Source organism: Mauremys reevesii, linkage group 7 (assembly GCF_016161935.1).
Source record: "Mauremys reevesii isolate NIE-2019 linkage group 7, ASM1616193v1, whole genome shotgun sequence".
Classification (NCBI taxonomy): Eukaryota; Metazoa; Chordata; order Testudines; family Geoemydidae; genus Mauremys; species Mauremys reevesii.
Window position 1 is genome coordinate 26,454,606 of NC_052629.1, and position 15,338 is coordinate 26,469,943.

Genomic DNA, 15,338 nt, shown 5'->3' on the forward strand with positions numbered 1-15,338 from the left:
GCAAAAGGAAATCATTCGTTAGGCACTGAGGTCCAAATTTTAATTGAGGCTCTTGTAGGCCAAATTGTGAGCTGCTGTAAGTCAGCACAGTTCCACTGAAGCTACACTGTATGTACCAGCTGAGCATCTAGAACGTGTCTTAACATTTCGTGTCTCCCCTATGCAAAACTGCTAATCAAAATCTTAAACCGGATTCTCTAAGAGCATATATATATATGCTTAGAGAGAATGACTTGAGATATATATATATATATATATATATATATATATATATATATATATATAGGCCACACTTCAATAATGACAATACTCACTTTTTCAGAAATATAAAGAAATAATGGTTTAGATGAATTCCTAGCTGCATCACAACCAGTACGTGAAAGCGAAGAGTTTATTTTTTAACACTGAGGGGTTTTTAATGCTACCAAGCATTACAGCAGATATTAATCAATCTGAAACATGCTTTATAAATTGATCTAAAAATTATTTTATAGCTTGGCTTCAGTATTTCTTGTCCCCCATCTACTACTAAAGTAGGAACATGTTTACAGAACAAACAGCAAGGACATGTAGCTATCACAAGCTCAGAAGTTCCTGCCATTCACCATTTGTACTCCTAGATGGATATTCTCATTGCTTTGAGCCTGACCAAATTTTATTCTCCCTTTAAAAGGTGCTGGTTGTAGTTGTGGTTGTCAGACGTCTTCCGATATAAATCCTTGGGGAAGAGAATACATGTGAATAAGCGTTTCATTTTAAAAGGAATGTACAGCATGTAAGGAACGCTTTTTCCCTCATCAGATTACTAGTATGTAATTTAGAGAAGCAGTCGCAGCACCTGCTATAGTTAAGATTGCAAAAGAGTTTGTTATAAACACTTGCTTTCAGTTGCTCCTGATTTCGTGTGTACTCTTGACCCATAATTCACACCAGATTAAGAGGCAACATAATGTGCTCAGTGTTAGCTGAGCTGTTTACACACCCACTCAGTTATTTGACTTAGTGTTTTCATCAATCACTTTTTATTATTTGTTTGTTCCTTATTTTTCACCTCAATATGATTTCACTATTGTTCTATGTTTCCCTGTATTTGTTTGCTTTTCTCAGATGAAAGAAACGACCACTATGAAAATTAACCATTGTGACCACATTTAAAGGTAGCACTTCCTGAAGATGTTGCAAGTTGTGATCTTGTGCTACTGTACCCATAAGTCAGCTAGAATGTTGCAAGGTCAGAGAAATTATGGTGAGTCATTAATTAAGTACATATAATGTTAGGGTATTCTTGTTTGTACTTCAAAGGAAAACTTCAGTGTGTTTCTATCAAATCTTGAACAGTCAGGTTTTTTTAAATTTCTATTTATATAATCAACTTTGTAGACTTATTTTAAGTGAGTTTAAACATATATTTAAGATTTGGTGGAAAGTAAAGATTGGTTTGTTTAAAATCACTTATTTTATTAGGTGGTTGGGGTCTGGGACTTGTATATGAAGATAGCTAATCTGTGCCCTCACACACTTAGGAGTGTGTGCCTTTCAGATGGTTCTCCCTTATCTGCAGTCTGATCCAAACCAATTGGATTGGGTGTGTGAACAGAGAGGAAATAAGGGACTCTCCATCAGGGAAGGAACACTGAAAACAAGCCTATGAGATAACTGTAAACAGCACTGGCAAGTTATTAAGCCTGATTCTTATCTCATGTTCAATAGTTTTACAATGGTCGAACCCCTTGGATCTACTGCTGATTTATACTGGTATGAGACCACAGCAAGTCAAGCTGCCCTGTGGAATGAGCAAGCTTCCCCTTGTTTGTTTATAATACAGTGGCCTGCAACATATGGCAAACCTTCCCCTGCCCCCTGGAACTTCCAGAGGCCTTTTCAGAGGTCCAGGACCTACAGAGGTGAAAGGGCAGAGGCTGGGCAGATCAGGGAGAAAGGAAGAGTGGGGCTGGTGGGGGAAGCAGATCATCCCCCTTTAACGTCACAGAGATTCCTAGAAAAAAAAAACACGACAATCCAGAATTCTTTATCCTCTCCACAAAGCTCACTCATCTAGGGTTGTGGTAAGTCCCTAGTAAACCTCCATGGGGCCTTGATGTGGATGGGCCTGGCCTCCCACAGATTCCCTAACATCTGTGGGGATACATGGGGATCTTCTGGGTTTAGGGATGGGCTCTGAAGCATCCTCTACAGGTAGGGAAACCCCAGCCCCTGAATGGATGGAGTTGAGGGATTCTCTTCCTCCAGTCCCTTTCCTACTGGTGCGGTTGAAGGTCAGTATGGTCTGGCTCAATGCTAATTTGAAAAATACCCCTCCCATTGTTTTTATAGATGCTCACGTTTCCGAAACATGCAGAATAAAACCCAGTAACTTTGTTCCCTTTAAAGTTAAAATCCAGTCATGACAACAGAACTGAATGCTATGTCTGATGTATAATTCCTAACTTCAGCTTTTGACAGTTTTTTAGGTAAATCCTCAAGTAGTGAGAAAAACACCGAGGAAAGCTGACCCGTGCTGCAATGCCACAAGCAACAGGTAGGATACTTGCAAAACAAGATTTCTGATCACGTTTGGCCATGTTTTGCTTTGCTTCTGTGGTAAAATAGCTTCTGAGTAGTGGATACTAGTTACTGAATAACTGGTCAGTGTGGCAAAATAGTTGTACCATTTAAATTGTAGACGTATGAAGAACTACAGGTTGGAATGACACTATTCAGATAATAGATGAGAGAAAGCTACAGTAGAAACACTTTTTTTTTTTTAAATAAAAGAACTTACCCTAGCCCTATGGCAAGCAAATGAGAGAGAAGCAGAGATGGGAGAAAAACCTTTAAAAATTCTGCTGAGAATATGCCTCCTTTCTTCATCATGCTTGTGTTTCTCATGCTGAGAGATGCAGTACGCTTAGGGTGTTTAAAGAGAAATTCCCTAATTTAGGAGAGGAAAACAAACATCACGTTAGCAAATATACATTTACCACCCATACAAATAAAAGCCCCAGCTGAAGGACTGCAGGATGCTGAGGACACTCACTTTGGTGGGATGTTCTCAGGCCTACTGGACCAATCCCATATCCAGTCTGAATTTTTCTGCAAGAGCCTTTCTATTTCTTTTCTTCTTTCAAGAAAATCTTCTTCAGACTAAAACAAAGAGTCTTCATCAAACAGTGCACTGGATGGTTATCACTAAACAAACCACCACCACCACCCTCCTTATAGAAACTGGACTGACTGACAGAACTTGGGACTCTCTCTGACTTTGCCCAACGTAAGCCCTTTTGGGTTGTACTGCCACAATGCAGCCCTCTCATCTGTCCCCCATGCTAATTCTCCACTTCATTTGGGGCATCCAAATGTTCCTGCAGCCAGTGTTCAACGCCTTCCCTCTATGCAGGGTGTTTACCTCAGGCTGCTTTATTTTATTTTTTTAAATTTCAGTCAAAATGTTTCAATCACTTCCAAGAACAGGGCTAGGGAATAAATGTGGTGTTTTGCCCCTGACAAACAATGTGAAAAGCTCTCCTGACTCCATGCTTTGGCACAGGGACGTGATATTTGGCAAAGGGTGGCCTTTGTATCAGGGATGTGGCTTTGGCCATCCCTGTGAAAATGGGCATTGAGAAACCTGAGGAACAGAGACTGGGACTGCGATGAGGAGCCAGGGATGGGGAAGAGACAAGACTCTGACAGAGAGACTGGCTGGAGGTGGATGGTTTAGAAGGTGTCAGACTTGGGGGGAATAGCAGAAGTGTCCATGAGCACCAGCGTGCGCTCCGCTCCAGAGGGAACCCAAGATTCTCAGTCTCACCATTCCACAGCTGTCAGCAAATAACTGAAATCCCAGGCAAAACCTCTCATCTTCCTCTAGTGATACTCCATATAGAGGATGAGAACCTGCTATCAGTTACTCCCTTAGCTCAATTGGCAGAAGTCTGTGTGCTGGATCTACAGGTTCCAAGCCTGTTGATGACCCATGTGGGTTTCAATATAATGCCACATAATGGAAGGCTTGTGTTTTCAGTTTGCTTTTTTAAAAACATAAGCAGCCACACACAAACACTCACATCACTATGTTAAAAAAAAAAAAACACCACCACATTATAAAGGTTACAAAATCAAGCACTCAAAAGTTAAGAAATACCTGTTTACTTCCTAACTTTTGAGTGCTCAGAAACTTAAAGGTTGCCTCTGAAATCTTAATTTGGTCCCCTTGTGCACATGCATTATGATACAACCTTTTAATTACATGTCCCATTCTAATTTTTCCATAGGAGCCCCACTTCATTCAGTACATAGGGTGGACTTGCTTTGAAGATTAATCAGGGCTGAATAGAGAAGGTGGCTATTGTCTGTAGGATCCCTGCCTTGTATGTTGCAGAAGTTGGAAGGTGTGTAGTAAATGAGGCAGGGGACTGCAGGAAAAAAGCAGCTGTATTGGTTGTCAGCAGTCTTCACAAGTATTTAAAAAGTAATGTATAAAAATGTTTTAATATATTTAACACACAAAATATTAAGGGTAAATTATCTAAGTATCATGTAGAAATATACCTGCTCAACCCCAGTTATTACAGTGAATAGGGATCATATGGCTAAATACCAGATCATTGCTTTTAAAATTTACCTTTTGAAGCTATAATTTCTGACAGACAAAATGAAGGTTTTGTTAGGCCTGAAGTTACTACTTTTAAATTCATGATACGCTCATTGCAGCACATTATTTAAAAATAAAACCAACAGCATAACATAAGAATGGCCATACGGGGTCAGACCAAAGGTCCACCTAGCCCAGTATCCTGGCTTCTGACAGTGGCCAATGCCAGGTACCCTGAGGGAATGAAGAGAACAGGTTATCGTCAAGTGATCCATTCCCTGTCACCCATTCACAGCTTCTGGAAAACAGAGGCTAGGGATACTCTCTGTCCATCTTGGCTAATAGCCATTGATGGACCTATCCTTCATGAATTTATCTAGTTATTTTTTTGGCTTTCACAACATCTTCTGGTAAGAAGTTCCACAGGCTGACTGGGTGCTGTGTTAAGAAATACTTCCTTTTGCTTGTTTTAAACCTGCTGCCTATTATTTTCATTTGATGACCCCTACCTCTTATGTTATGAGGAGTAAACAACACTTCTTTATTTACTTTTTCCACACCAGTCATGATTTTATAGACCTATCATATCCCTTCTTAGTTGTCTCTTTCCCAAGCTGAAAAGTCCTAGTCTTATTAATCTCCGCTCATATGGAAGCTGTTCCATACCCCTAACCATTTTTGTTGCCCTTTTTTTAACCTTTCCTAATTCCAGTGTATCTTTTTTGAGATGGGACGATCACATCTGCATGCAGTATTCAAGATGTGGGCATACCATGGACTTATATAGAGGCAATATGATATTTTCTGTCTTATAATGATTCCCAACACACACCTGCTGGCGTAAGCCTGAGCAACGCAAAGGGGTGACAGTCATGTCAGGAGGAGGAAATTTCAATATTAATTGTATATCTACTGACCCTATTTTTGTAATATTTGAGTACCTCACAATCTTTAATGGCTTTTATTCTTCTAAGACCCCTGTGAGGTAGGGCAGTGTTACCCCCATTTTACAGATGGGCAATAGAGACCATGAGTAGATTGTATGACCTTGGGCAAGGTCACACATGATGTAGGTGGCTGTGCTGGGAATCAAACCCAGGTCTCCTGAGTCCCAATCCTGTAGCCTATTTAGTGAACCATCCTTCCTAATCACTACTGTAAATTCAGACGATGAACATTTTGACCTACATGTATGGGATTTTCAAAGAGGCCTAAGGGAGTCAGGCACTAAACTGCCATTAAAATATAATTGAGCACCTGACTCCCTTAGGCCCTTTGAAAGTTCCAGCTCATGTTTTCAAAAAAAGTGACTCTGCAACTCAGTGGCTTAGAACTGTCCAAACAATGGGGCCCGATCCTGCGAAAACTTAGGGTAATGCTTAGTTGGGGTAATACACTGCAGTAAAACACCTGCAGCTGGCCCGGGTCAGCTGGCTCAGAATGCAGAGCTATAAAATTGCTGCACAGATGGCTGGGCTCAGGGACCCAGGAGCCCGAGTTAGCCGATACTGGCCAGCTGTGGCTGTTTTATGCGTAGGCCCACCTTTAAATAAGTATCTTTTCTCCAGAGAGAAATCCCTTTTACTCTCAGGATTAAAGTTACTCAGTTGTTTAATCTTTGCAGGATCAGTCTCATCCTTTCTATGTATGTTTTCTTAGGCTAGTCTTGGAACTGTGATAGTCAAACACGTTCTCAAAGGAGAGGTGATTCGGCTTTTACCTGAGAGCTATTCTTTTCTCCACTGCTCTGAGTCTCCACTTCAGAAGCTCTGTTAATGTCCTGAGGTGTCTGGGAACGAGGAGGGCTTTGTAAACAGCAAAAAGAGGAAAAAATCTCATTAAATTCTTCATGCTGATATTCTCTATATATGGAACTAAAAGTTTGCAAACAAACTTTGTTGGAGCAGCTGCAGTTTCTTCTACTGGACAGTTACAGCATAGGCAGCAAGAGCATAGGCTTCTCCACTGCAACCCTGACCTAATGGAACTACCTGTAGGGTTGCAGCATAACCCATCCTCCATGCTCATTTGACTATATCCGCCAAGAAGGAAGCCAGTTTAATGCGTGGTATAACCTTTTGCACATGTGGACATCTGTTTACAGGGTTACTGGACTTCCCCCACAACTTAGTTCATAACTATCACTGAAGAACAGCAGATAGATGATAATAGCTTTTGGCCTTATTCAAACCAGCTACCTAGAAATGGGAGCTCCCACATCCCCTTGCCCATTCCATTAGCCTTCCAGTTCCTTCAATCAAATTAAACTTTATAGTGCAGATCCTCCACTGGTGTAAACTGTCACAGCCCCAATGAAATTAGTCAATTTACGAGAGCTGCCTCTTATGGAAATTGTTTTTAATGCTGCTACTAGAAAGCTCTATGGTCCATAAATTAGATATAAGCTAAAATATCATTTTAGCAATTACCTAAGGTCACAAGCACACGTTTTGTTTTTATCATCCCTTTTTTACCATTACTTTTCCATAAAGCTAATAAAGTAACACCTTACACCCTAAGAATGGCATTGGCATTGTTTCCGCACAGACTGATCATACAGTCTTAGGATGGCAGCCACCATGTGCAAGCCCAGGTTGTTAAAACATCAGTTTTTCTTTTATTAGAGCAGGAATGTTGCCAGTGATTTAGCAGTATATCTGCGCAAAGTGCAGCTCATGCTGATACGCTTCCCCTACAAAGTCACAGCATGTCAAAAAGTTTGAAAAGACCCATTTACAATGTGTGATTAAAATTTTCCATGGCTGTTTCCCTTATAATTTCTTTATGGTTTCAGGATGGGCTGCTTCAGAAACAGTGTTCCTATTTTTAGCTATATTAAAAAATAAAAAAGTTATTTTTTATACAGATATAAATGTGTGTTTATATAAATAATCACACACACACATTGTGTGTGTGTGCATTTACACACAAACACACACAAGGAAAACTGCACTGTAGTAAGCACTTCTGTGTTTGTAATAATGTATTTATAGCTACCTATCACAGCGTGAGCTCTCTCTTGAACTGCTTCTCCCGGATTCATGCTGGGCATCTAGGAGTATTTTCTCCATATCACCATTGTAAATAGAAATAGAGTCTGGTACTTGCTCTTGGCTTGTTGGCTGGACAGGGTTGCCATTGCCATTGCTGCTGAAGTGCAGCTCCACCCAGGAACCTGCTTGGCACAATTTAAAAACAAAACAGGAAAAAGCCACAAAGACAAATATTGAAAGTTGAAGAACAGACTAACACCCACTTAACATTTTCAAGTTAGGTCTGATAACCTCACTCCTGCCTTCTACAACGTGACTACAGCTGGTACACATGGGTTATTGCTGGTAAAACTCTATTCTAACAAGACTTTCAAAAGGGCAAAAGTTGTAACCCTTTGTTACTTCCAAAATAGTTGTCTGAAGACCTTCATCCCCCAGGGTAAATATACTGATACTAAGTATCAGAGGGGTAGCTGTGTTGGTCTGGATCTGTAAAAGCAGCAAAGAGTCCTGTGGCACCTTATAGACTAACAGACTATAAGTCTATAAGGTGCCACAGGACTCTTTGCTGCTTATATTGATACTGTTCATATTGTTTGTTCTTTTTATTCCACTTTTTTGTCTGTTAAGGGTTCGATCTAAAGCCCATTAAAGTCAACGGGAGTCTCTGAATTGAGTTTAATGGGCTTTAGAGTAGGCCCCCCCTCAGACATTTGTGTAATATGGTTTGTTTTATAGCAACTGCACACTTGTGGACAAGTGACTCTGTGTAAAAGTTGCTGCAAGAGCTCGAATGTCAGACCTCCACCATGGGTGACTCTTCAGTGTGATGTAAAATGTACCAGAAAGTACTGGCTCGATGCCTTTAGTATTCCAGCTAATGACCTGGGGAAGAATGGCTACCAAAATGCTTAGATGCTTTTCTTAGAAAGCTAATATGTCATGCAGTTCTTCTGATTCACAGGAAACACATGAAAGTACAAAGTGTCTGTATCGATACTCAGCTACAGAACCTTTTATTTTAAATTCAGTGAAATAGGCCACTGTTTACATCTTAATGGCTCAATGCAGTTGAAAAATATGGATTCTAATCTCGAGGATTGACTTCCTCTGCCAGTGTTCTCACTGTTAATTTATTCAATGTTCTAGGATCATAACTCCATAAAAAAAAGGGCTTGTTGTTTAACTTCTTCATTAAGCACATTTTAAAGCATCACTGTTGGGCAATATAGGATGTTTGGCAATTGCTAGATCAGCTAGTATGTCCTAAAATATATGTAAGATCAGCTGACAGTGACATGTTTATGTGTCTTATCAAAATGTGTTCAGTGACAACTAACTTCTATGTTAAAAGCACCACCAGTATTTCAAAGGACCTAGAGTTGGTTCTTCATTTATAAAATCAGCTAAGTGGATAACACTTAAATACATATATACACAAAAAAAATCAATGGAGCTTATTTATATAAAATTTTCATGTACACAAAGTTTTACAATAGAAAATATTGACATAATAGTATCCCTACCCTGAACAGTTTATAGTCTAAAGTCGAGGTTCTCAAACTGGTCCGTGGACCACCAGTGGTCCTCAAACTCCATTCAGGTGGTTTGTGGCTAGTCCCCTCTAAGGTGTGCGCCTGGGTGGCCGCACACAAGAGAAATAAAGGGCCACCCCTTTAATTAGTGGAGCTGCGCAGGCATGACTCCACTAATTAAGTGACAGGACACCGGAGAAAACACATGTAAGGTGAGGTGGTGGCTTTGAGGGGGAATAGTGGGGAAGGTGGGAGGGGGCAGGGGGTTGGGGAAATTTGGGATGTGTGGCTGCCAAAGAAAGACGCAACCTTCCCCAGCTCCAGGGCTGTGGCTGCCGGGCAGAGACGGCCCTCCTTCCCAGCCCCAGCTTGGGGGCTGCCGCGGTGAGGGAGAGAGGGAACCTCCATTGCATTACTGATATTAAAATATGAGTTGTGTGCTTTTATTTGTAAAATAAAAAAAAGTTTGGTTTTTTTTATATTGCACTTTTATCCAAAGCGCTTTACAATACTTAGCTAACAGTACAAACAACATTTGGAAAGACCATTAAGTGGTCCACTGAGACATGCGGCAATTTTCAAGTGGTCCGCAGGGGAAAAAAGCTTGAGAACCACTGAGCTAAAGGCATTCCAGGTACAGTACAATTAGGTAAAAGATGACAGTATTTGCATTTTGGTGAAAATAATAGGTGCGACTTTTAATGAGAGAATGTGGAAAGGGGAGGGTACTGGCATGTATTAACTGGAGGGACCATTCTTACAAGAGATTTAAAAGAAGCCAATAAATCAGGACTAGGAAAAGGAACAGTTAAGAGAGAGGCTTGAGCAGAGTGTACGGAGCATGGCATACACAAAGAAATGAAATCAAAATAAATAATGCAGTAGCTTTAATAGAATGCAGAAAGAATGGAGCCAATACAGAGATTTGTGAAGTATGAAATGTAATCAGAGCGACAGGACAGAGAGGATTCTTGCTGGCTATGTTCTGAGTGCACAGAATGTTCATGAGATAAGAACAGGAATCCAATCAAGCCAATTTGTGTTGTGGTTGACTAAATGGACAATTTAATAACCTTCCTCTAAAATCTGAACTCCATATGATCCTTTGCATGAAAATAACTTGGGATAACAAAGTTGGGGAAAAACACTTTACTTCACCACCACCTCTTGCCTTCCTACCTTTTCATCTGTCTGATTGTCTATATAAAAACTTTTCTTTGTCCTTCTGTTCTGTTGTGGTAGAAATCCTGAACAGGCTCAGAAGAGTCATCAGTGTGGATGTTTAAGTAGATGTGGCCTGACTGTGGCCCTCGCTTTTGCACCTTCAGCAGTTTTGAGCCTACCATCTGGCTCCCATCCTGCCCTGCCTTGCTCCAAATGCCTCTTTCCAGCCCTCGCTCACCTTCTGCTCCTCCATTTACTAGGTGTAGGATATGAAAGAAATTAAATTGAAACTATGCCTGTCTGTTGTATACACCTTTACAGGAAAAAAATTAGCTTGTCACTGGATGGTGCATTGGTGGTATCACATAACTCAGCTAACTGTCATACAGTACAGACTATATTTGCATACTGCAATCCTGTTGGTGAAAGTACCATATGTTGACTTTTAAATAATTATAAGCCAAATATTTTATTTTGCTAGCATGCCAGATACATATGAATCAAACTCTTGTCCAAACCACACCAGAAATATAGAGGTAGCTTTTGTACATACATGCAGTGTACTGATTACTACCTTACATGCTGTCAGCTTTATACCAAAATAATTTAACATGCTTTACTATTGTGAATCTGGAGATGATCTTTTTATAGAATTATTATCTGATTATTTTAAATAATGTTTAAAGTGCTTTGAATTTGAAAAATGTTATCTTAATACTATGTTAATGTCTGAACAGGTAACCTTATGTCTTTTAATCACAGTAATTACTCAGCATTTTATCTCTGTTGCAAATGGCTACTCATTGTTTCTGAGTTCTAGCAATGTCAGAATACTTATTCAAATTAAGACAAGATAAACAGTGATTAAGTGCTCTCAGGACTGATTTTAGACTTTAAAGTATTCTGTATTCGTACTGAATTAGAATCCACAATAATATGGGATTAGAGTAAATGGTTATATTAGGCCATCTTAAACAAGTGGAAATTACAAGTAATGCTCTGACACCTTAAAGACTAGCAGATGTATTGGTTAGTCTTTAAGGTGTCACAGGACACTCTGTCGCTTTTTACAGATCCAGACTAACACGGCTACCCCTCTGATACTTAAGTAATACTCTGTTTGTTCTATTAGCATGCTATGCTAACACCTAAGCACTGTTTTATTTCTGCAGCCTTTAAGGGTCCATCTACACTACAGATGCAAGTGTCAGGAGCCTCCAGTTGCAACTGAGTTAAATCACAGTTCCATCTTTTACTCTTTGAACAAAATCAAACTATGTTCTTATGATGCAAGAGACCTGGACCTGATTTGTATGTGCTGTACAGAGAGAACCTCTGATAATGCCTAGTGCTGGTAAAATGTCAAAATCCCAGTTCTCAAACCCATTATTAATGATCATTTCCTATTTATACAGTTCCACAGACATTTAAAACTGCTTCACACAGGAAACTAAAGACAGTCTCTGGCTTAACACACAATTCAGACATAACACAGCATGTATGAGAGAATATGGAGAGGACAAGATTGACTTTAAAAGATCATGAGCTAAACACACATTACATATACATCATGTTTGTTTGTTTTTACATTGTATATTCTGGTGATTGGGGCTATAGCTAGATTTACTATAAATCAGCTGTTGCAATAGTGATTAGATACTGAAGGCGTATGTTTTTTATAAAGAACAGGAACGTAAACAGATAAGAAGGTGGGGGCTGGAAGGCAACCTGAATGGAATGAGTCATGGGGTGGGAGGGCTCTGAAGGAAAAAAATAAGGTTAACTGATTCACTGGACCAGGCAGGATTATGCAAAAAATAGGGACCAGCATGAGAAAAGGCATGGATGGAGTAACTCGTAGGATAGTATTGGATTTGTGAATATCTTTAGTACGATACAGTACTTTCAAAATTAGTCAGTGCCACAGAACATTTGCACAAAATTCTCATGTCTGAAATGACAAATTGCTCAGAGAACAGGCACGATTCAATTTGTACAGAGTAGAAGTCTCTTGCTGTATATCACAAATATATCAGTAAAAACCCCCTTTAAAGCAACTGTCCTTCACATGCCTTAATACTCAATCACAGTCTTACCACCTCCCCAACAAATTCCTTTGCATTTCCAACATATCATATACAAGGAAGATGTGCAATAACACTGGAGCCTATTTGAATGCACAATCTCTTAACTCTGATTTAGTACATTTTGGTTTGCAAATAACATATTCTATACTTTACCAGGGAGCCCGTCTCTCTTGAGGATCTATCCTTGGCGGTGAAGCTGTGTGTGATTGAGATTTCAGTGCTTTTTGAATGTGTTCCATTCTTTCATGCTATTCAGAATTTCTTTCATCTCTATTGTCACCTACACACTGAGCCAGCCTTGACTTTCCGGGTGGAGAAACAGCTCTCTCTTTCTAAGAATCTCCTGCCAGAACTGCTATAAAATTACTCATGATACATAAAATGGAATCTTATTTCCCAAAAAATCTGATATTTATATCCCAGATGTAAGTATGGGTTTATCAGGCAAACTTGTCTTAGTGTCCCATTCTAGATGTGGCACCCATATAAATGTTTGCATATAGTGTTTAACATCATTACCTTTCCAACCACACAAAGGATAAGAGACATACCAGGCAAAGTCCCTTTATGCAATGTGTGTCCTATCTGCATGTATCAGTGATAGAGAAATAAGACCATCTGAGTCTCTTTAAAAACAAAAAAACCACACCACCACCAACAACAAAACCCTTCCAAGGCTCTGAGAGTTATGAAACACCCTCCTGTGGTTTTGCTACGTGCAAAACTCCTAAACTGGCATATATACCCTGGGCAATCAAGTACACTAAATTGCTCTCTCTGTCACATTGGCACAAAGCGAAATCTCAGAGAAGAGTGGGAATGTAAAGTAGATTTTTTATCTTTATTTCCAAAACTCCCATATATACAGGAAATACGCACTTTCTCCAATTTGAGGTGAATAAGGGAGGATTTATTTCATATTTTCCGCAAACTGATTTCCATATTTTTTAAGTATGGCAAATACATGCTGTGATTTCACTTCCTTTTTCACGCTCAGTAAAACATGCATATTATAATCCTAACTCACTTTGTTCCATTTCCATGCTGCCTACGTGTTTTGAAACAAATGTATATTCAGTCAAAATATTATAGTTTACTGCAAGGGGTGGAGATGTCAAAACTAGAATAGGTAAATTTGAACTTAAAAAATGTTAAATGATAGATTATTATTAATTTCCAGTAGAAAATCAGTGTTAGGTACTTCCAAATAGACTCAAAGCCACCTTTCCTGCCCTATGGATTCTCAATCTAAGGAACTTGAATTGTATCAGGGAGATGGCAAGAATGTGTTTTTCTTTCTTAAACACACAGCTAGCCATCCATGCAGCCATAACTGTACCTGCTATGTTACCATAACTGGATTGCTGCTAATGGCAACCTCACTGCTGGGGGAGTGGGGAGGAAGGCGGTGCGTGTAACGAGATCCCGCACTGACTTTGTGATTTTTAAATTGCTCACATTAACCCTGTATCTAGGCAAGTTACAATAAGCCCACACCCACTCACACACTGATTTGTGGCGTTAAGAACAGCCCTGCCTGTCTATTCCCTGCGCATGCAGTACTGATCACCATTTGCAAGTGCTGACATTTCCCCCTGGCTTGTCAAGTTTCATGTTTACTGCATGATTATTACTGAGCGTAACGGCAGACCTTGACTTGGGAAGACGTCACATGCCAGAAACAAAGGGAACCTGGGTCTAAACCAGCCCCCGTTCGGTGCAGCAAGTCCTTAGGTGAGAGCAGGCTGATGGGGCTTTCCCCAGCAAGGCCTGCGAACTAGGGGGCCCGGGCATTGCTAGGAAAGGGGGGAAGGGCTGGCTCTTACCATGCAAATTCTCCTCTTGGAGGCTGAGTCCCTCGCCCTGCGACATTGTCTCCGGTTTCTTGTAGGCAGGAGCGTTGCTATTCTCAGCCTGCCCTCGCTGCCCGCTCTCTCCCGACGCTGCTGGCGGGAGCAGCTGCTGCTGACCGCGGCCACGTACGCTCAGCCGACTGGCCAGCAGCTGACCCAGTCTGTTATTGTTATTGCCGCTGCCGCAGGTTCGGGGCTTTGTTTGTGATTATGACGTCTCGAGGGAACGGGCCACCCTGATTGGTTGTCATCACATTCCTCCCCCTTTGCTCCTGTAACGCTGGCTGGTGCGCTGGCTGCCCGGCCAGCTCGGGAGCTGCTGGGAACGAAACGCAAAACCTGGACGCCACGAGCAAGCAACAGCAGCTGCAGGTATTGCTCGATTCGAGCAGTCGCTGTCCTCTGGGTCCTAGTGGCGCCCGATCTCCTCTGCAATCTGGGGGAACGCTGTTACTAAGCCGTTATGCAGCCCCAGAGTTTAACACCCCCCCTCCCCCGGCCTCGCCTCGCCTCGCCTCCTGATTGGCTAAAAATATGGTAAACAATGACTAGTTTGACTTTGCATTGGACACTTAAGTGCAGCTGGCCTCATTTCAGATTGGATGGGAAATGGGGAAGGTCAAAATGCTCGGTTCCTAGCACACTAATGTGCATTGATTTCTAGGCATACATGCATGACCTCATGTTCTAGCACTAATGTCTGGATCACTTATTCATTCCTCCACTTGCTATGTGTAAGCGGGGGAATGGTCCCGCTATCGTAGGGAACTTTCCTGGCTTATACACTACCCCAGTGAAGTGGGCTGGCGAAATGATCTGAGTCCTCGCTCTCACTCCCTTTACCCAGAAGCCTGCCTGACCTCGAGGGGTTCCCTTCCACTCTCCTGTGTAACCCCAACAAGGCTGGGCCCAAGATTCCTAGGGGCTCAACCCCCATCCTTTTTGTGGTCACTTAGGGCAGGGGATAGGGTGTCCCCACTCCGGGATGCTCTCGCTGCACTGGACACTTCCCTGACCCACTGAGAACTACATACAGTTCAAAGCAAACACAATTTATTAAACAGCAATCAATTTAAAAAAAAAAAGGAAAACATGGGAAAAGTTAAAGGAAA

The 15,338-nt window shown here is 41.0% G+C and overlaps 1 protein-coding gene across 1 annotated transcript; it reads right to left on the reverse strand.

Moving 5' to 3' along the window:
* Nucleotides 1-283: 283 nt before the first annotated feature.
* BNIP3 (BCL2 interacting protein 3) lies at nt 284-14,627 on the reverse strand. The gene is made up of 6 exons (XM_039481783.1): nt 14,200-14,627; nt 7,592-7,769; nt 6,315-6,399; nt 3,038-3,144; nt 2,783-2,932; nt 284-718 (listed from the first exon to the last, which is right to left on the reverse strand). The coding sequence occupies exons 1-6, from the start codon at nt 14,243-14,245 to the stop codon at nt 667-669; spliced, it is 618 nt and encodes a 205-aa protein (XP_039337717.1). The 5' UTR covers nt 14,246-14,627; the 3' UTR covers nt 284-666.
* Between the last annotated feature and the right edge of the window lie 711 nt (nt 14,628-15,338).